This window comes from Leptodactylus fuscus, chromosome 11, assembly GCF_031893055.1.
Source record: "Leptodactylus fuscus isolate aLepFus1 chromosome 11, aLepFus1.hap2, whole genome shotgun sequence".
Classification (NCBI taxonomy): Eukaryota; Metazoa; Chordata; class Amphibia; order Anura; family Leptodactylidae; genus Leptodactylus; species Leptodactylus fuscus.
The window spans coordinates 51,399,549-51,422,077 of NC_134275.1; the positions used below are offsets into that span (position 1 = coordinate 51,399,549).

Genomic DNA, 22,529 nt, shown 5'->3' on the forward strand with positions numbered 1-22,529 from the left:
GGGTGGGGCCAGGGCGGCCTGTGGGCGGGACATGCTTGTGGGCAGGGCCGGGCATGTGGGCGGGGTCGGGCATGAGAGCAGGAGACAGCTGCGTTCTGTGGCCGGCCAGGGATCCCTGGTGTCTGCTTGTTCACAGCGCAGGCTGAGAGTCATCTCCGGACACTGGCAGTCGACTCTCAGCCTGCACTGTGAACAAGCAGACACCGGGGATCCCTGGCTGCATCCCGCGATCGACCCATACGTCCTTTGCAATCGACGTATTGGGCACCCCTGGGCTACAAGATTTGCTATCGGACTTCTCTTTAGGTAGAAACCTGGGGATTTCCATATCTTCCTAATGGAATAAGGAACACCACCTTAGACCTAAGTCCCTTGTTTAGCCCTAAGCGAAGTCTCTTCTTGACCTAGTGGGTGAAGTCAGTAGACCAAACCAAGGACTCCAACCACTCTAGTTTTCCACATCCTGACTGTAACTCTGACAGCCATGGTCAGGCTTGGTTAGCGTCTGCGCTTAGACACCGTTCGGGGATTCCATCCCCAATTCCGCTTGAAAAATGCAGAGAAAAAAGTCCTGCAAGTAGAACTGTTCTCTTTGCATTTTTCAGGTGGAAACCCATGGACCCCTTTGTAGTCTGAGAGGATTGGGTTTCTAATTTTCAGGTTTCCAAGGAGACCCAAAGATCGGAAACCTGGACACAGATGTGAACATAGTATCAGACCGCAGCAGGAAAGCCAATGGTTGGATTTCTATGAAAATAAATATTCGACTATTGCGAGCAAATCCCGCCTCCCATCATTAGATATGTTAATTGTGTTGTTACACTGTAATGTCTGATATTGTTTGCACAATACTCATACTAGATTTACTGTATGGTTTCCTCCATTTAATTGGAAGGCGCAACCACTTTTTGCGTCCCACAATAGAGTTTCTCCATTTGCAGCCCCGTCCTCCTAGCAATACTGACGGCACGCCTCTACAATATCTCAGAAGTAATAGAACAAGTAACATTTATAGTACACGATCTTCACCTAATCCTTCTTTCACCACCGAAGTGAGTGGAATTGCTAACGTAATTGTTGCAGTGATCGTCTCTCACGAGCCTCTTGGGTACATTCCTCTGACGTTCTGTAATTTGGGAACCGCTTGTGTTTCACTTTACACACCCTCTTCAAATAAACAAGTATTTCCTGCGAAGGAGCGAGTCCTTCCAGATCCTGTAGGATTAAGTCATGAGTCCTTCTTACCAAGCTCGGTCACTGATGGCCGTGGTGAGAGACCATTTCTGAGAAATAACAGAAATTTGTGGAATTTATTGTGAAATAATTGAAATGAATTGCGTTTCTAAGTAGAGTTTCTATGAACATTTCCTTTTGTTGACTTTTTTTTAATGCAGAAAGATGTGAATTTGTTGACCTAAGTTTACTTAGAATTGTTTTGCATTGGGAGGATATCCAGGGTTTATTTCTTGATTGTTACTTTTATATGGTAATTGCTTTTGCGTATTCTTAGGGTCATTGAACTTTTTAGGGAACTCCTCTTGTAGATCTCCATCCCCCCTTAATTGTGCCCCCTGATTGGCAACAAGTCCTTATCTTAGACCCCAAAACTACATCATGCATGGATCTATGCTCTGAGTCACCTTCTGACTTCAAGGTATCATTTTGAAAGAAGCCCTAAGAATAGGTATAAAATGAGGCCTATTTCTGGGCTTCCACATTAGAGGGGCGTATCCTTAGTAGAAGTATTGTGGCTTGCAATATTTCTGGAGTGACAAGACTACTAGAGATGATCGAACACTAAAATGTTCGAGATTCAAAATCCGATTCGAACAGCCGCACACTGTTCGAATGGGTTTTGAACCCCATTATAGTCTATGGGGGAAAATGCTCGTTTCAGGGGTACGCAACATTCAATCAAATTCTACTTACCAAGTCCATGAGTGAGGGTCGGGCTCGATTCTTCTCCCTGCGCAGCGTCCCCACGTCCTCTTCCGGCCTTGAATTCCCTCTGCTAGGCATTGGGCCTAGGCAGAGCCGACTGCGCATGCCTGGGCTACAAGAAAATGGCCGCTTACAGTGTAAGTGGCCATTTTCTTGTAGCGCGGACATGCACAGTCGGCTCTGCCCAGGCCCGATGCCTAAGCAGAGTGAATGCAGAGCCGGAAGAGGACGCGGAACGCTGCGCAGGGAGAAGACTTCTAAAGGTAAGAGAATAACCAGTGTTGATTGGCAATGTATAGCATTCTGCCAATCAACGCTGGTTCTGCATCGAATCTTAACTTCGAACAGCTAGTAGTGTTCAATCGAGTACGAGTATTTCGAATACCGTAGTATTTGATTGAATACCTACTCGATCGAGTACTACTCGCTCATCTCTAAAGACTACCATTACGTTGGGTTGACCTAATGCAACCAGCTGGGTCAGGCTGATGTTGGTTGAGTGACATTGGTCTCATGGAAATTGGCTATAATCCATACCTGATCAATGGGGTGTCTAACACCTGCGCTTGTCAGTTCTGGCTGCCTCAATCCTATACGGGGACAGAGCCAGAAGTATGAGGCTTTGTCTCCTGTATAGAGGACTTCCTAGTGTTGTGTAGTAGTATAAAATAGTTTGGTGTTACCAATATACAGTGGACAGAGCATTCTTTGTTCAGCACCGGAGTCAGCCTGGATCAGAGTCTGGATGTCGGGTCCCCACCAATCCTACACTGTTCACCTATTCTGGAGATGGGTAGAGATGAGCGAATAGTATTCGAAGCTAGTGTTTCAAATACCTTGCTCCCATAGGAATGCATGGGAGCGGCTGTACAGCAAGGGCTTAAGCGCTGGACGCTGCTCCCATGCATTCCTATTGGAGCGAGGTATTCAAAACTCTATTCGCACATCTCTAGAGATAGGTAATCCATTTCAAAATTTACCTGGAGACCGTAAATCCCCTTTAAGCTGTAGAAAAACATCATTCAAGACTAATGTTTGGTGTATTCAGAAGGAAAAGCTCCTGACCTCTACATTAAACTGCACATATTACAGCTATTTGGGAAAGCACAGCAGACCTAAAATTGCACCATATGAGTGACCTACGCCACAGTACCCCAATATAGTGGCATACAGATGTGACCTCACTTACCTTTCCTCTTGCTAGAACGTGTGCAGATAGGTGTTGCGAGATAGCAAGCATTTCAAGACTATACAGTTTTTTGATATTGTGTCACAAAGTGATGTGCTATATGTTTCTTGTGAGGCTATTCTTTGTGTATAAATTGCTGGTTTTGGTAGCAGATCACAATATTGTATTGAATTGGTTTGATGAGAGATTATAGATCTTGTCCAAATTTAGATTAAGAGTAAGGGTGGACACGTGTACGCGGGAGATCTACATCAAAGAATCTTCCCAACTACACCACCAACGAAGGGCTCAGACTTTGTCTTCACAGAGCCCAAGATGAACAGTTGTTTTTTTTATGCTTTGAATAAGTTGGAGAAGTTTTGTATCTTCTTATGCCGCCGATACGAGCTCCTGTGCTAAGTGATTACACGGTTGTCTTCAGGTCTTGTCATTCTTCCCAAATAAACCTGATGCTCCTCATATCGAGAAGCAGCTGCTAATGAACCTCATCTACCTAATATCCATAAATCCATAAGGGACTCCGCTCGGAGAAGGCACCTGGTCTTTTGTAAGGAAGTGGCATAGAGAAGGACGTATCTATCAGTGGCTGAGATACAGGTGTCTGTCAAGCCTACTGAAGGCTACTGACGTGTCGCCGAACAGCGGGTTGAATGTTCCTTGATATATACGAAAGCTGAGCCATTTTGCTTCTAAAAAAGATAACATTTGTATAATGTGACACATCCGGCGGTGTCCCGTGGATACATAAATCTGTTTGTACTTGTTAATCTATCTTTGATTTGTTCTCTGTATGACAGGACACCCCAGATGTTAAAGAATTTATCAAGACTCAATGGAGTGAAAAGTTTCTATGTTATTGTAACAAATGCATCAACTTTGCTACTGTATCTGCTACGACCCATGTTTAGTAATTATTTCACAGGGTTTTTTTGCTGTTTAGGAGATCTGAACCCATCCCACGAAACCATGTAACACCTCTCCTTTGAAAACACAAAGTTTTGTGTCCAGACTGTCAAGGAGGTAGCTCTCTCTTCCCCTCTCGTAGCAGGAAGTCCCAGCAGCCACCACACATCATGTTCATTCTGCTTAGCAAATCTCCTTTATATTTAGAAAAACTGTTTTTTTTTTTGTTTTTTTTTAAATACAGATTTTGTGCCATTTTTTGAGCCAAGAGTGGCTTCATAAAGGACAGCAATGCGGCAATTTGTGGCTCTTACGGAACCCAAACAGAAATAAACTTTGCATTTTACAGTTCTAGCAAAGTGAATTTGATATTGCGAAATCTCATCCACACATTGTTCAAAGGATGCCTTTCTTGAAGAGAAAAATATAACAGGTTATGGACTCTAGATATGATGGACACGTTGATGCAGGGTTTTTATATTGACTGCCAGATTGGAGTCAGGAAGGAATGTTTTTCCTTGAAATAGGGCAATTGGCATGAGCCTCATGGGTTTTTTTTTTGCCTTCCCCTGGACCAACACTGTAGGTATTGTAGGGTTATAGGTTAGACCTGATGGACTGATGTCTTCATCCAACCTCATGTACTATTTAACATTGTAGGGGGGAAAAAAAATCCCAAATTTTTTTACATTTTTTTTCCTTATAGACTTGAGATATATGAGATAGGGAAAGCAAAATTGAAAACTGTATTTTGTTTTTTCCCTATTCGCTACGTGTCTGTTTTGACCATATGACATATGTATATATTCATTTTGTTAATTAATAACAATAAACTATTAAAGGGATCCTATCATAAAAATGTGGGTTGTTTTTTTGTTTTGTTTTTTTTGTCATTAACACGTTCGAAAGGCTATTCTTCTCCTACCTTTGATTGTCCTCTCCACGCTGCCAATTTGTTGGAATCCCATTTTTTGTCGGTATGCAAATAAATTATCTCGCAACACTGGGGGCGGGCCCCAGAGCTCAAACAGCACTGCGGGTGTCCCTAATGCTGTGAGAGCACTCTCTCCAACGCCGCCTCCATCTTCGTCAGCAACGTCCTCTTCACCCGTCTTCTTCCACTGCAGGTTTCAGACTTCTGGGCCTCGGACAGAGCAGACTGCGCATGCCCACAGGCTACAAGAAAATGGCCGCTTACACAGTATTGTAAGTGGCCATTTTCTCGTGACCTGTGGTCATGCGCAGTCTGATCAGCGCGAGGCCTAGAAGACTCAAACCTGTGCTGGAAGAAGAGGATGAAGAGGCCGTTGCTGCTGAAGATGGAGGCGGCACCGGAGAGAGTTCTTTCGCAGCATTGGGACACCCCCAGTGTTGTTTGAGTGCTGGGGCCCGCCCCCAGTGCTGAGAGAGAACTCATTTGCATACCGACAAAAACTGGGATTCTTACAGAACGGTGGCGCGGAGAAGACAACGAAAGGTAGGAGAAGAATAGCCTTTCTTAAGGCTATTACGACGTGTTAATGAGGAAAAAAAAGCGTTTGTATGATAGGATCCCTTTAAAACTTTTTTAAAAATTCTTAATTTGCAGCATTTTCCCCATGTCTGCCTATAACTTTTGCACAACACTGTATATACACTGTAATTAGATTGCATGAAGTGCTTAATTACGGATTAGCAGCTACGTCTCTATTAAACATTTGCCACCTGTTACATATCAGTCTAACAAATCGCTGGGCCAAGACCCAAAATGTATACGGTATCACGTAAACAGATGGCCTTGGATGGTTTACAGAGGGGCCGCTGTGCAACCTTCACATGTTCTACTCTGTATATGTAGCGTATATTCTGTTTATACATTCTCCCACCCCGCCGCCGCCGCCGTCTGACTCCTTTCTCAGAAGCTTCTCTTATAAGACATAAAACTCCATAATTATCTGAAATTCCCTGGGTAGCCGCAGAAGATGGTGCCACCACCTGAGCCCTGTCACTATAGGGGGGGCTCGCAGCCATTGTATAAAGGGGGGGAAGATTTCACAGCTGACAAAGTATTTCTGGCCCAAAGTTCTCCTCTGTTGCGTCTATTTCAGGAAACATTTTATTCTTCTTGTCAAAGTAAAGTAGGTGAGAAAAAAAAAATGTTTTTGTTTTTTTTGAGGTTGGTCGGAATGAAAACCACAAAACCCTTCCAATGATCTGGAAGTAATTATATATAAATTGTTTCTTCACTTTCATACAAACAATTAGTTGAGGTTTATTTCTTTGTATACTTTAGGTCAAGGTTTACATTGGTGGATTGGCTACGCTTCACCCTAGTAGAACAACATGGCCTAGAGATGAGTCTTGTGTTCACGTAGAAGGTGGTCGTGGTCATCGTTATGTGTTTCCTTCCGTGATGCAAGGACATATCTGGGATAGATAAAGTCTTGGCAATACTTCAGAGCTAGATTGTACATGGCAGGTTGCCCTCTACTTTATGGAAACCTCTTTAAGGGGTTGTCTAGGTGGTGAGTTGGTGAGATGACTGCAGGTGTTTTGGGGTCAAAATGTCCCAGTCCTGAGAAAAAGGGGTTTTCTGGTCACAAAAATGATTTAAAAAAAAAAAAAAAAAAAAAGGCTTAGTGCGATCAATGGGTTAATAAGTGCACCAAAATACCTTTAGCAGTGTTCTGAGCGATTTCCGGCTTTCTCCGGGAGCTCCTTGTATCCTCTGCATTTGTTTACATGGGTAGCTTCCTGCTGTCTTATCCTACAACTACCATGATGCATTGCAGTTCACTCAGATCCTCCCTTCTCACGTCTCACTCACAACACCCTTCATTTCTCTAGCTAGCCCATTGACTACAAGCCCTAACTACCTACCTAGCTACCTAATTAATTCCCCAACCCCCTCCCCACCCCATCATACATACCTGTCTTCTCGTCTTGGAGATGACGTTGAAGTGCTGCTGTCCCCCTCTTCTGCTTCTTCACCTGGGATCCAGAACCAGCGCCTGTGCAATAGGATGGCGGCAGAAGCCACGCATGTGCTACAGAATGCTGCTTCTCTTTGCTTCTGCCGGAGTTTTATTGCATAGGTGCCAGGTCCAGATCCTAGATGATGGAAGTCATGCCCAGCAGAAGATGAGGAAGCGAGTGTTGGTGAGTATAAGGCATGGGTTGGGAACGTACGGCTCTCCAGCTGTTGCAAGACTATAACTCCCAGCATGCATACTTGCTCTGCTGTTCTTGGAACTCCCATGGAAGTGAATGGAGCATGTTGGGAGTTGCAGTTTCACAGCAGCTGGAGAGCTGAAGGTTCCCTACCTCAGGTATAAGGGGAACGGGGGGAGGAGAGGAGTACTGGTGGCCTTTCGTCTCCAGAAACGTTGAAACAGAATGTCTCCAAGAAATCAGAAACTGTGCCAAGGGGCGGCTACATGACCGCCCCAGGCATATGGGTAAATATACATTTTATTCATTTTTTTTTAAAGGGAGTAAATTAGAAATTAGGCGGGGGAGGGGGTTTAACTTAGGGTTAAAGTTTTAATTTAACCTGGACAACCCCTTTAATAGACCTTGGTATACAGATTTATAGGGGGAAATGAAATAGAATCACAAAACCTGTCTCTTGCGGTTCGCTTCTCTAATTTTTAGTACTGACCTCTATTCCATAATGCTCCACCCCTGAGGTTCCAGGAAAATCTGAAGCATAATAAGCAACATAGAACCAAAATCGTATCACAATATTCTAAATTTTGGACATAAAACACATTCAAAGGGGACAGTTTGGATTTCTAAAAGCTCTGAATATCCCCCCCTCTCCTTCCCCATCGGAACGCCAATGAATGTGGTCTAAAATGTAGAAAAAGTATTGGGTAAGAAGTTCTAGGCACAGACAGGAACCCGGCCGGAGAAGACACTTCTTTTTGTATATTATTACTATGTAAATGAATGTAAAGACAAAACAAAAAAAAATTAAAATTTCCAAGATGAATCACAATGTTCATTAATGGAATTTTTTGCCAAATCCCAATTTTCTAAATAAGTTTTTAGAAACTCGAAGGTGTTAGAGTCCTGGAATAATTGGATCCAGGATTCTCTGCCATTATTGCTCACGGATCGTCTTGAGAGACTTTGTGTTATCGTGCTGGTTTTTTGTTAATTTTTACTTGATTGAGAAAATTAAACCTTAATTTTCATTTACTAATGATATTTGCATTGTAATTAGCTCCTGTGTTATTGAGGTTAGATCTAAATTGCACCAGTTCTCGGGGACCTTGGGTCGTTTTTTGCACATCAGAGCGAGATGATGGTTAATGCAGAAGAGATTACATCAAATTCAAAAGTATAAATGAATAATTAATTTATAGTAACTGCTTAGGAGTAGAGAAATTTCATACTTACTTCTTACACTGACCCAGTTACCCTCACATAGAAGATGCCGGAATGAATAATAAGCAATGATCATATTAATTTAAGAAACCGTACAGTCACATTACCCATACCTGTAGGGAGACTTTATACTTGTTTCCAGGGAGATGTTAGAGGTTATATCTCTGCCCATAGTGGTCAGTATTATAATAATATTGTACATACTATAAGAGGCAGTATTATAGTAGTTGTAGTCTTGTACATAAGAGCAGTATTATAGTAGTTATATTCTTGTACATAGGGGGCAGTATTATAGTAGTTATATTCTTGTACATAGGAGCAGTATTATAGTAGTTATATTCTTGTTCATAGGGGGCAGTATTATAGTAGTTATATTCTTGTACATAGGAGCAGTATTATAGTAGTTATATTCTTGTACATAGGGGGCAGTATTATAGTAGTTATATTCTTGTACATAGGAGCAGTATTATAGTAGTTATATTCTTGTTCATAGGGGGCAGTATTATAGTAGTTATATTCTTGTACATAGGAGCAGTATTATAGTAGTTATGTTCTTGTACATAGGAGGTAGTATTATAGTAGTTATATTCTTGTACATAGGAGCAGTATTATAGTAGTTATATTCTTGTACATAGGAGGTAGTATTATAGCAGTTATATTCTTGTACATAGGAGGTAGTATTATAGTAGTTATATTCTTGTACATAGGAGGTAGTATTATAGTAGTTATATTCTTGTATATAGGAGCAGTATTATAGTAGTTATATTCTTGTACATAGGAGCAGTATTATAGTAGTTATATTCTTGTACATAGGAGTAGTATTATAGTAGTTATATTCTTGTACATAGGAGGTAGTATTATAGTAGTTATAGCCTTGTACATAGGGGGCAGTATTATAGTAGTTATATTCTTGTACATAGAAGCAGTATTATAGTAGTTAAATTCTTGTACATAGGAGCAGTATTATAGTAGTTACATTCTTATTAGAGATGAGTGAACAGTGTTCTATCGAACACATGTTCGATCGGATATCAGGGTGTTCGCCATGTTCGAATCGAACACCGCGTGGTAAAGTGCGCCAAAATTCGATTCCCCTCCCACCTTCCCTGGCGCCTTTTTTGCACCAATAACAGCGCAGGGGAGGTGGGACAGGAACTATAACACCGGGGGCATTGAAAAAAATTGGAAAAAGTCATTGGCTGCTGAAATCAGGTGACCTCCATTTTAGACGAATAGTGGATTTCAAATCCGGGTCATATGAGAATGTGAACTTTGTGACTATGAGACAGGGATAGCTGTACAGGCAGGGATAGCTAGGGATAACCTTTATATAGGGGGGAATGTTATTAAAAATAACTTTTTGGGGCTCTATCGGGTGTGTAATTGTGATTTTTGTGAGATAAACTTTTTCCCATAGGGATGCATTGGCCAGCGCTGATTGGCCAGAGTACGGAACTCGACCAATCAGCGCTGGCTCTGCTGGAGGAGGCGGAGTCTAAGATCGCTCCACACCAGTCTCCATTCAGGTCCGACCTTAGACTCCGCCTCCTCCAGCAGAGCCAGCGCTGATTGGCCAGAGTACGGAATTCGGCCAATCAGCACTGGCTAATGCATTGTATTGGCGTGATGAAGCAGTGATGAATGTGTGTGCTTAGCACACACATTCAGCTCTACTTCATCGGGCTAATAGAATGCATTGGCTTATCAGCGCTGGCCAATGCATTCTATTAGCTTGATGAAGCAGAGTGTGCACAAGGGTTCAAGCGCACCCTCGGCTCTGATGTAGCAGAGCCGAGGCTGCACAAGGGTTCAAGCGCACCCTCGGCTCTGCTACATCATAGTAGTTTTATTCTTGTACATAGGAGTAGTATTATAGTAGATATATTCCTGTACATAGGAGCAGTCTAGTTATATACAGGGCTGTAATACACTATTTTTTGTGGTTGGAAATGTTTTCATAAGGTTCACCTATTCTCTTTAATACAAGAGTGTACGCTCCCTTCCCCTATTTATCTTCTTACTCTGCGGGGGGCAACACTGAGCTAAGAGATTTACTTTTACCTATTCTTTCCATCCTTTCTTTAGTGATATTTTCCGCTCCATTATGTCATTATGGCCGGTGCCTGGACGGCCTCTTTATTGTACTCGTCTCAGTGTTTTATCTACGTCTAGAATTTCCTCTTGGTAATAAACAGGTTTTATTCTGCTTTCCTTTTTCATTGGAATGGCTGAAATCGAGGTCATCTTTATGACACGGTGAAGAATTTGACTTTCAAATCAGGCACTTTAGATAATTGACAGAACATCTTGAAGCTTTGATAATGAGCGGCCGCTGATACTTTGTAGCCGCCTGAACTTGTCCTGTTATTAAAACAATCAGAGACAATTTTCTAGTTATGAGAAGCATTGTTGCCACCATCGCACCGGTGCTCTCTGCGCAGTAAGGTCACGCACCGCATGTACTCGCCATTAATGATTTTCTTTCATTACTCTCTCAAAATGTCAAATCCTTTGCTTTACTTTGACCCGCTTTGTATTTGGAGAATTTTTTTTATTTATTTTTTTTTTTCCCCTAGACCCACGTGCTATATTCCCTGTAGCAGAATATTCTGTACAGGCAAAAGATCCTCACTTTTTTTTTTTTTTTTAAATAAATTATATTTAATTTCAATCAAAATAGGACGTGATCTATAATATGGTAGAAGTTCACTCGGAACATGCCCTCGTATGTAAACCTTACATTTCCTATCAGGTCATGCAGAGATAATACCAGTCCTCTTGCTGGGGCCCCTCTTAAGTCTAATCAAAGCCTTAGTTAAAGTGGCTTTGATCATAAACCTTGCCAGAATCCATGTATTACATAGACCGCATTGATGTATGGACGTCATGCAACGCTTTATTCGAGAACCCCCCCTTTTGACCAAAGTCATCGTCTTTGGTATCCTTTATTCTAAATGAATGTTGTGTAGAGAGAAAATGCCCCTAAAGTCCCTAATGATATCAGCTAATAGAGGAAGGTCATCTCTTCCCGATATGTCTTGTGGATGTAGGGTCTTTATATGCGGTACCCGGTCGGAACCTAAGTGGCAGTAATGCCTGCGATCATAGTCCTACCTCTGTGATCCTGAGCAGGAACTCTTTATAGGACCACCACTAACCCCTCCCTTGTACCCAATTCCGTTCTCTCCGTCTGGTACAGCTCCCATGTAGACAGAGTGTAGCAGTTAGTTTTCGTTTGCAGGCTTCAATAGTTCTATAGGGATTTTACCATGGACTGCTTAAGCAATCTAATCATTACAGGTTCAAGCTCAGTAGTAACAGCAGTAAAAAAAAAAAAAAATCCTGAATAGGCCAATGGATTCTCTGTTCTCGCGTGATGCTGCAATGAATACCTGACCTCAGTGGTCACCTGATACATCACCAGTCCCATCAGATGAGGGCCAGAGATTGGCTGCTGAAGTCACCTGCGCCTTCACCAGGGGTTTAGAACCTTTTTCTAAACCCCTGTTGTATGAAAACTTAATATTTTCCCTCTTCATGACTATTAACAATGCTTGTGCTCTGTTCTGAGCCAATCCGATGTCTTCTGCAGCTCCATACCCCCCCCCCCCCCCCCGCACCTCTGCTTTTTCTTATGTTTAAAGCATTTTTTCATGTTTTGAGGTGCTTTCTGAACAACTACATAGATCATGAAGGAAGAAATTAGGGAAAACACTGGGGATCTTTTTGTTTTTTGTAAGGTGTGTTTTTTTTTTTTGTTTTTTTTAATAAACTATAGCTGCACTTGAAAGTGAACCTTTTACCACCTCTAACAAGTCCAGTTTGTTACATCAAGCAATAAGCACTTCTCCAGTGATTCTCTAGTCCCCACCATTCCAGAGCAATTCTATTGTTCATTCTGGTGCCTGATATACTATATTGGTACTGTCAGGAGGGCGGTGACAGGCAGGGACAGACAAGGAGGTGTGATCCTGACCTGTGACACTGGCTGCCTCTGACTGTAGCTCTAAATCACACCTCCTTGTTTGTTCCTGTCTGACACCTCCCTCCTGACAGTACAGAGCCTAAATAGCAAATACCTAAATGGTGGGGGATAGAGAAAAAATCCCAATTTTGCCAGACTCATTGGAGCAGCATCTATTAATAGATACTAAGGATATAAATGGGATGAGGTGGTGAAAGGTCTTCTTTAATGGGATTCTACCATTGAAATGAATTTTTTGCGGCGATCACACGTTGGAATAGCCTTTACAAAGGCTATTCGTCTCTTACCTTTAGACGTGATCTCCGCTGCGCTGTTCCTTAGAAATACTAGTTTTTACCGGTTTGAAAATCTGATGGGGACGTCCCCATTGCTGCTCGAAAACACGCTCCAGCAACGCCTCTGTCTTCGGCTGGATCCTCCCCTTCTTTCGTCGTCTTCCTTTGCGTCACCTCCAACGCCTGCGCAGTTGGCTCTACCAGTGAGACACTAGCAGAGCCGAGTACGCATGCCGGCCGACAGCCATTTTTGGTAGGCCGCTCCTGTATTGAACTACAAGAGCAAGAGCGGCCTCCCAAAAATGGCCGCCGGCCAGCATGCACACTCGGCTCTGCTGGTGTCTCGCTGGCAGAGTCAACTGCGCAGGCGTCGGAGGTGACGCAAAGGAAGACAACAAAGGGGAGGATCCAGCCGAAGATAGAGGCGTCGCTGGAGCATGGCATTTTCAGCGCTGGGGCCCGCCCCCATCGCTGCAAGAGAACTAATTTGCATACCGGTAAAAACCGGTATTTCTAAGGAACAGGGCAGCGGAGACCACATCTAAAGGTAAGAGACGAATAGCCTTCCTAAATGCTATTCGGACGTGTGATCGCCAAAAAAACCTCATTTCAATGGTAGAATCCCTTTAAAAGGTGAAGATACTGTTCCATAAATGAAAAGAAAGTGAAATCGGCAATAAATAAATACAATAAATCTAACAGGTAATAGCACAATAAATAAAGCACAAAATAATACAAAAAAAAAAAACAAAACAATAAAAAAACACAAAAAAAAATTCAGCAATTTTATGAAGTTGGAGCTGAAAATTATCTGCAGTGGTGATTGACATTACGACAGCGCAATAAAAGAATTAACTTTTTTTTTTTTTGTGCGTCTCTTTTTATTTGGTTGTATACAAGGTTTAATCGTGTACTTTAACGGTAATTGAAGCAAATTTGTGTAATATAGTTCTGTATGATTAAAGTATAATTTAATGTTCTGTGAAATTACAAAATTGAATTTATTGTGACATAATTAAGAAAGAGTCAATTAACGCCGATTGTAGAACGGATCGACTTTCTCCACTCATCAAATTACATTGTATATTTTAAGTAATACGACTATTTTACAAGGCGAACGTGATTTAGGAGAGTCTTGTCTAAATTAATTGTAAGTGCTATCGAATTATCAAATAACATCCCGGTAGCAGATTCCCATTTGTGTCTGTGAGATGAACGCCACCTGTGGGCTTATTCTAATCCCCAATCTGCTTAATCAGAAATATTATTCTATTATCGTCTCGCTTTTTATCTCGAATCCACATTACTCTCTTTATTGGGCTTTGTTAGTGTCTTTCCATATTTGAGAAAAATGGCTAAATACGGTCAAGGCTCCGATTTCTATCAAATGTGCAAAGCAGCAAGCGCATCTATTCCATTCTTTTCGTCTTTTAGGTCAGTGGTCCCCAATCTTTTTTGTACAAGGACCGTTTTCATGGACGCTAATTTTCCTGTGGCTTGGCAACTGGTAGTGTTTTTGTTTTTTTTTTTAATATGGATGGCTCCCTTAATAAAGGGATAAGATAAGATCCCACCATGGGGAAATTCAGTGGTATGGGTATGGGCAGGGTAGTGGTCCACACTCCATTAGGGCTGATATGGAGAGTGCTCCCTTAATAAAGTATAGGTAAGTGGGTACTATTACTGTGCCCCCTCCATGGATAATAGTCCTCTCCCCATTCCCCCCATACTATAATTACCAGGTTACTGATGCATCTCCCGAGACCTGATCTTGCACACTGGATGTTCGTGCAGGGCATCATAGTGAAGGATCCGAGAGTGAAGGTCCACCTATACCTTACTTTGAATTTGGTTAGGCCTCATGTACATGACCAAGTATGCAGGTCGAGGGAAGGGGGGCTATTTTATTGCGGCATGCACTTGTATGACATTTCCTTTTTTGTAGATTGTGAGCCCCACATTGAGCTCACAATGTACGTTTTTCCCTATCAGTATGTCTTTTAGGAATGTGGGATGGAAATCCATGCAAACACGGGGAGAACATGCAAACACGGGGAGAACATACAAACTCCTTGCAGAAGTTTTTTTGTCCTTGGCAGGATTTGAACACAAGGACTCCAGCGCTGCAAGGCTGCAGTGCTAACCACTGAGCCACCGTGTGCCCCATACACTTGTATGACATTTCTGAGCAGGATATGATCTGTTCCATTATCATCAGAATGGAGCCTCTATACTTGGTTGAGTTCATGAATACTGCTAACAGAATTCTTCCTAGACTGCAATTCACAACATGACCACTAGACAGCTGCATATAGGCACTAGCATATCACTTTGTGACCGAATATTCCAAAAACCTACTTTGTAAAGTTACAAATCTAACACCAACTGGACTTGTCCAGCCACAAGCAGAGGTAAGGAAGGACACCCTGTCTGTATATTGGGGCCTCAGCTGCAGCGATGGATAACGTACAGTATTCTATTATGTTACAATGTATCAGCACTTTCACTGCTATAATACATGGTGTTAATAATGATGATGCTATATCGCCATAGAAACTGCATACAGCATGCCCCCCACTGCCTGGTTGCCATTATAATTCATGTATAAATATGCCATGAATAATGTATGGTTTTATCTTTTACCTTTTCATTTTCACAGTGCATTAAAAAATCTGATTTGTGTATCGTAAAAATGAATCTGTGATCTATTCTGATATTTAAGGGGTTGTCTGGTTTAAAAAAAGAAATAACTTTAAAGAGGACATTTCACCACCTTCATCTCTCTTATTTCTGTTAGTTTCATCACCCAATATGCTACAATCAAGGACCGCCCACTTGACAGTAGAGGGTCATATTACTAACTGCATTGGTTATTCAGGAATTGTGGGGGGTTAGAGAAAAAATGTCAATTGCACCAGAATCGGTGGAGCAATGTCTATTGAAGAATGTAAAGGACAAGGAGTTGATCAAGGTGGTGAAAGTGAATACTTGGAGCAGATCCTAATGGTCGCATGGTCCTTCCAGAGGATCAGACATGGTGAAACATTACACGGCTCACCATGTAATGCTTTATTACTCCTGTGGTGGCGCTGCAGGGGAAATAATCACATGCTACTGAGTTGCAGATCACAGCTGACCACTAGGGCTAAGGAAATTAAAAAATATATCATTGGTAGGGTTGAGCGATGGAGATCTGAAAAGATCCGATTCCGATCGGCGATTGAGCAAATTTCACGATCAAGATCGGCTGGAAAATGATCAGAAATCGGATTTTGAAATCTCAAGATCAGCTCAACCCTAAAAGTGACTTTTCCCATAGAGAAGCATTGACTAGAGTTGAGGGATCGGAAAAGATCGGACTCCGATTGGCGATCGAGCAAATTTCACGATCGGGATCGGCTGGAAAATGATCGGAAATTGGATTTTAAAATCGATCCTGAAATCTCAAGATCGGCTCAACCCTAGTCATTGGCTTCTGTTTTGGGCGTCCTTCGACTAAAAAGGTTTTGTAACAATTGGACAACCCCTTTAAATAAATGACTGATGTCCTAGATTGTGTGAGATGTAATATTATTTCAAAGATGTCAACTGATCATAAACTGGGGTGGAGAATGGAACGCAAAGGGAAAAAAAATAAATTTAGAATTACATTTTTTGCAAATAATTGTTACATTTATAAGTTTATTTTATTATAATTCTTATATGGAAAACCCAACAATGCGTGACCCTGGGGGAAGAACCAAGAGGTGGCTCCTAAATCTGGGAGAGGATGAACCACCATTTGGCAGTCAAAGAGGTCCAACCTCCAGGGTCACAAACTGTTTGACTTTCCTAAAACATCCCTTTGTGTCCATTTCTGGTTTATGTGAACTTTCCATTGATTTTTTTTTTTTTTTTTTTTTTTTTTTTTTCCATTGATTGATTTTCCTTTTTTTCCATATTGATTATTTCTTTCCTTTTCTTTTGTTGGCCTTTATAGAACATTCATATAAAAACATTGGCTGACGATATGGTAAGATGCCGTTGAGCGGTGGTGGACGTTGCATGTTCCATTACTAAGCCTTCCCCCACAATGATCATGATGCATGCGCATGACTTGCTTGCAGCCTGCGAGGGGATGATTACTCGCACGCTCATAATCCACGCTGTCCATTCTTCTTCACGCTTTTGGGATGTTGATCATAATATTTCATAACTCTCTGAAATCTTCCAGCTCTTAATTTTATCTAATTGCCTCCGAATGCATGTACTGATTTTTTTTTTTTTTGCCTAAATGGAAAATACTAATCCAATTTTGTCCCGACATTCTGTGATCTGACGTTGTATTCTTGTATGGATTGGCAACAGTCACCATTATTAATGGCGCTTCTAATATCTGCTCATCTAGATCCCTCCATTTGTCATGGCTAAACCAATTTTTGTACTTGTTCTTTCTTTGTATAGGTCATAGTCATTGCATTCTGATGAGAAGATGATGTAACAGCTTTACCCAGGGGTGTAGCTCAAAGCTGAAAAACTTAAATTGGACCCCTTATTCAGCCGTGTCTTACGTCAGAGGTAGAGAACGTACGGCTCTCCAGCTGTTGCAAAACTACAACTCCCAGCATGCATACTTGCTCTGCCGTACTTGGAACTCCCATGGAGGTGAATGGAGCATGTTGGGAGTTGTAGTTTCACAGCAGCTGGAGAGCCGAAGGTCCCTACCCCTGTCTTAAGTAGACATTTTAGCAGCATATTAATTTCCCTTTCCTTCTCTGTCCAGCCCAGACCACCATGAAGACTTACGACATATCTGTGCACACAAGCTACCTACTATTCCTATCCGCTGTCGGTGCGCCCCCCCCCCAACATAGTAATCATGTTCTACAGAATCCTTCCTTGACTATATGCTGCAGACCAACTTCTATTTTTGCCATTAAAGGGTTCACGTTCTCCTTTCTGACAGTGGAAGGCTGTGTATCATAAATCTTCTCACTCCAGGGCACCAGAGCACAGTGGGGATATATTTACAATGTATAGACAGTTGGCCATAAATGGGAACCAGAAATCGAAGATGTTTAATCAGCCCTAGTGTATTGAGGACCATTGGCCCCCCACTGCTAGAGGTTATGGGTTTCCTAAAGCTCCTGAATCCTATGCACCCCCTTAAGTTATGTCCCTGACTAACACATCAAGTAATGCAAAAAAAAAAACTAAATCTCCCAAAACTCATTAAAATGGGGTAAAGTAAAAATATAAATAAAATTAACGTACTAAAAATGTTTCTTATAATATACATAATTTTTTACACAATTCTCACCTAAAAAAAAAACTAAAAAGTGAAAAAAAAAAGAAACTTTATTGCAAATCACCACTTTTTTTTTTTTTTTTTTTTTTTTTTTTTTTACAAAACCGTCTGTATGACCATTCAGGAGCGTTGCGCCATAGTTGTTAAAGGGTTAATGATAATAGTGGCCGCAGATGGTTGTGCGCCCGTATATGCCCATTACAAGGTTCACCTACAGCCCTCCTTGTCAGAACGATTTTCTCTGCCATGGAGAGACCAGACGCAGAGAAACCACTTTGTTGCATAATTTAACACATGGCTGGAAATTACACAGAAAAGATAAAATATGGAAAAAGTTACAAGAAAAAAAAAAAAAAGTTGAAGGATTCTTAAGTGTTCCAGGGCCAGGTAAAAACATCAACGATGGCACAAAAGTGAGATCTGTGCCATTTGTGCCTTGACTGGCCCAGAGATTTCCTGTAGCACCTGTTCTGAATCTGGGGCCAGTCTCGTGTCCCCCATATGTGAACCTGTAATACACACCAGTGAGTGCACTGATAAAGCACAAGGATCACCTTACAGCTAGGGCCGCGACAACTTTGGTGGTGACGTTGCAAAACCAAAGATTGTTGATCACTAACATAAGTAAAGAATTGCAGGGCAACCCCTCAATCCAGTGGCGTAACTAGAAATGGCGAATGTTTGACATGGGGCACCCCTCAAGACCCTGATCGTCCCTCTCCCCACATTCCTGCACACAGTACTATGCCCCACAGTATTATGTCCCATAGTGGCCCCTGCACACAGTATTATGCCCCATAGTGGTCCCAGTACACAGTGTTATGCCCCATAGTGGCCCCTGCACACAGTCTTATGCCCCATAGTGGCCCCTGCACACAGTATTATGCCCCATGCTGGCCCCAGTACACAGTATTATGCCCCATAGTGGCCCCTGTACACAGTATTATGCCCCATAGTGGCCCCTGTACACAGTATTATGTCCCATAATGGCCCCTGCACACAGTATTATGCCCCATAGTGGTCCCAGTGCACAGTGTTATGCCCTATAGTGGCCCCTGCACACAGTCTTATGCCCCATAGTGGCCCCTGCACACAGTATTATGCCCCATGCTGGCCCCAGTACACAGTATTATGCCCCATAGTGGCCCCTGTACACAGTATTATGCCCCATAGTGGCCCCTGTACACAGTATTATGCCCCATAGTGGCCCCTGTACACAGTATTATGCCCCATAGTGGCCCCTGTACACAGTATTATGCCCCATAGTGGCCCCTGCACACAGTATTATGCACCATAGTGGCCCCTGCACTGTATTATGCCCCATTGTGGATCACCCATGAACAATTGTTATACTCTGGGGTCTTTTTAGATTCCAGAGTATAATATTTGGAGACCCAGGGGAGGATACAAACGTAAAAAAAACTGTTACTTACCTCTTCCTGGGCTCTGGCGCACTCCTCTCTTCAATGTCACCTGACACAGGCCGGCATCACTACGCATAAGGACGCTGGCCTCGGCCACGTGACATCAACAAATTGGTCTGAAGCCTGCTGGAGCACAGGAGAGATAAGTAAGTGTTTTTTATGTTTCCTCACCTCTCCTAGCCCTGCGGCAAATCAACGCTATTTCTGCAGCAGGCTCGTCCTTGCTAGTCGGGAGAGCTGGCAGCTTGCTGTTACGAGGGAGCTGAGTTTTTCTCATAGGAATGAATTGACCAGCGTTGATTGGCCAGTGTACAGCATTCGGCCAATCAACGCTGGTTCTGCCAGAGGCTCATCTGTGAGGAGGCGGAGTCTAAGTTCGGACCACAGCAGTCTCCATTGTGGTCTGATATTAGACTCCTGGCCAGTGTACAGCATTTGGCCAATCAACGCTGGCCAATGCATTCCTATGAGAAAAAGTAAGCTCCCGCGTAACCGCAAGCTGCCAGCTCTCCCTGTACAGTACGTGATTTAGTGTGCAGTGGCTTGGAACCAAGCAAGACTCTACTGTACTGTATATGGTACAGTCTTCCTCACTTCTGAGCCGCTGCATACTAAATCACGTTGATCCATTCCTACGCAGCGTCATATGCTATGTTTCCGACTTGCGTCGAAATTCGGTTTACGCCGCCGCATAAGAATGGATCAACGTTGTAAGTCGAAGACTACCTGTAGGCCCAAATCCTGTGGTAGTAGTAATAGCCTGTTAATGCTAGCACAGGCTTTGGGCCTGTATGGCAACAGGCTGCTACTGCTACCATAAGGCTTTGGGCCTGTATAATAATGCCCCAGATGTCTGGGGCATTATCATATAGGCCCAAAGCCTTATGGTAGCAGTAGCAGCCTGTTGCCATACAGGCCCAAAGCCTGTGCTAGGAGTAACAGGCTATTACTACTACCACAGGCTTTGAGCCTATATGGTAATATACCAGATCACGTGACATCTGGGAGATTACCATATAGGCCTAAAGCCGGCTAGGAGTAACATCGGGTCCCGGAGAGGTGAGTAAAACTGTTAATTATGTTCTCTCACCTCCCCTGGGGCTCCGATTATTATACTCTGAGGTCTGAAAAGACCACCGAGTATAATAATAATGGCAGTGGGATCGCGGCCTGGCCCGGGCCTATTCACTGCTGGCCTTCGTGGCCTATAGTATAAGGTGTCAGCTGTGAGAAGGCCTGGGGAGGTTGGTAAATAGGCCTATACCTGCTGGGAATACTTCAGCAGGTAGCGGCCTCTTATAAAACAAACAAACACTAAGTTCTCATACTTGCCGACCTCACGCTGCTGCTCCCGCTGCCGCCACTGCTCATCTTCTCCCGCGGCTACTTGTCTATGTGGCTGCTCCTGTGTCTCAGCGTGGGGGGTGATGACGCCACCTGTGCTGAGATGCAGTAAGATGTCATCGACACGCCGGGTGCGGGCCTCAGCTAACGTGGCCACGTCATCCGGTGTATGATGTAGCTGCGGGAGGGGGCCGGGACTGGAGCAGAGGCCCGCTGCAGCTGAGTCAATACAGTTGAGTCAATTACAATTATTGACTCGAGTGGTAATTTAACTGGTCCACAATAAAAGACATCTGTGAGAGGGCGCTGGAACGGCGCTGCTGCCAATAGGTGGTCGGTGAGGCAGCGCTGTCTCCAGGGCCGCCTTGAGATGTTTCCAAGGCAGAGAAGATGCTCTGGAAACATCTTGGGGTGGTCCTGGAGGCAGCGCTGCCTCACCACTCACCTATCGGCAGCAGCGCTGCTCCAGCGCCCTCTCGCAGATGTCTTTCACTGCGGACCGGTCATGTGACATTTTCAATTACCGTATTGACGCGAGTATAAATGGTACTTATCCTGTACTGATCCTGAGTTACATCCTGTATTATACTCCAGAGCTGTGCTCACTATTCTGCTGGTACAGTCACTGTGTACATACATTACATTACTTATCCTGTACTGATCCTGAGTTACATCCTTCATTATCCTCCTGAGCTGCACTCACTATTCTGCAGGTACAGTCAGTGTTAAGTTGACTCAAGCACTTAGCGGTGAAAGAGTTAACACTGCAATCATGTAAAAACCACCCAAATTTCCCATATAATTGGAACTCTTCATTCAGCCTTCTTTAATGAACCTCATTATAGGGACAGCATGTTTGTTACAATTAGGTTGTGTAATGTTTTTTGAATTTTTTTTTTCAAAGTGCTAAAATATACAGTGTGTATATATATATATATATAAAAGATAACTCTTGCTGTCGCCTATAAGAGAAGGAAATGATTCCCCATCCATGATTTATCCAGAACTTTAACAGCCGTGAGTGACAACGCAAATGGAATAAATGTTGAACCAAGTAAAAGTCAAGAGATCAAGGACGCTCGTCTCACCCGCCGCCATCACTGCTGCACACACACTTGTGGATCGCTCGCTGTACTCTGACATGTTAATTATCTCATCATTAGCATGTCATGATGTGCGGCTCCTCCACACACTAATGAGCCTATTCTTTTCCCATTACTTCTAATGGGACACTGTAGCTGTTTATAGCCGCATTCGATTTCAGGGATATTTACAACGAGCTGAACCCGAGCAACTCAGAGCAAAATTACATGTTATTTTATATCACTGCGTCCTCCATTTCCTCTGCTTAACATTCTACACTTGTTGTAATCACCGGCTGTTCTGTCTTCTCTGTATTCAGCCTAACATTTCTCCTACACATCTTGTATTCTCATCAATAGGTGCAGAATAATAGCGATTATATTTTTCTACACAGGGGGCAGTATTATAGTAGTTATATTCTTGTACATGGTAGGTAGTATTATAGTAGTTATATTCTTGTATATAGGAGGTAGTATTATAGTAGTTATATTCTTGTATATAGGAGGTAGTATTATAGTAGTTATATTCTTGTACATAGGAGCAGTATTATAGTAGTTATATTCTTGTACATAGGAGGTAGTATTATAGTAGTTATATTCTTGTACATAGGAGGTAGTATTATAGTAGTTATATTCTTGTATATAGGAGGTAGTATTATAGTAGTTATATTCTTGTACATAGGAGCAGTATTATAGTAGTTATATTCTTGTACATAGGAGCAGTATTA

The 22,529-nt window shown here is 42.6% G+C and overlaps 1 protein-coding gene across 2 annotated transcripts in view; it reads left to right on the top strand.

Moving 5' to 3' along the window:
* Positions 1-22,529, top strand: part of DIAPH2 (diaphanous related formin 2) — an 824,584-nt gene that overhangs the window by 33,297 nt on the left and 768,758 nt on the right. The window contains exon 2 of one of the 2 annotated variants that reach the window (XM_075260108.1): positions 16,644-16,676. The exons of the other annotated variant lie outside the window; for it this stretch is intronic. Within the exon in view, the coding sequence (XP_075116209.1) occupies positions 16,644-16,676 (33 nt within the window). The remainder of the gene's footprint in view (positions 1-16,643; positions 16,677-22,529) is intronic. 2 annotated transcript variants of the gene reach the window in all.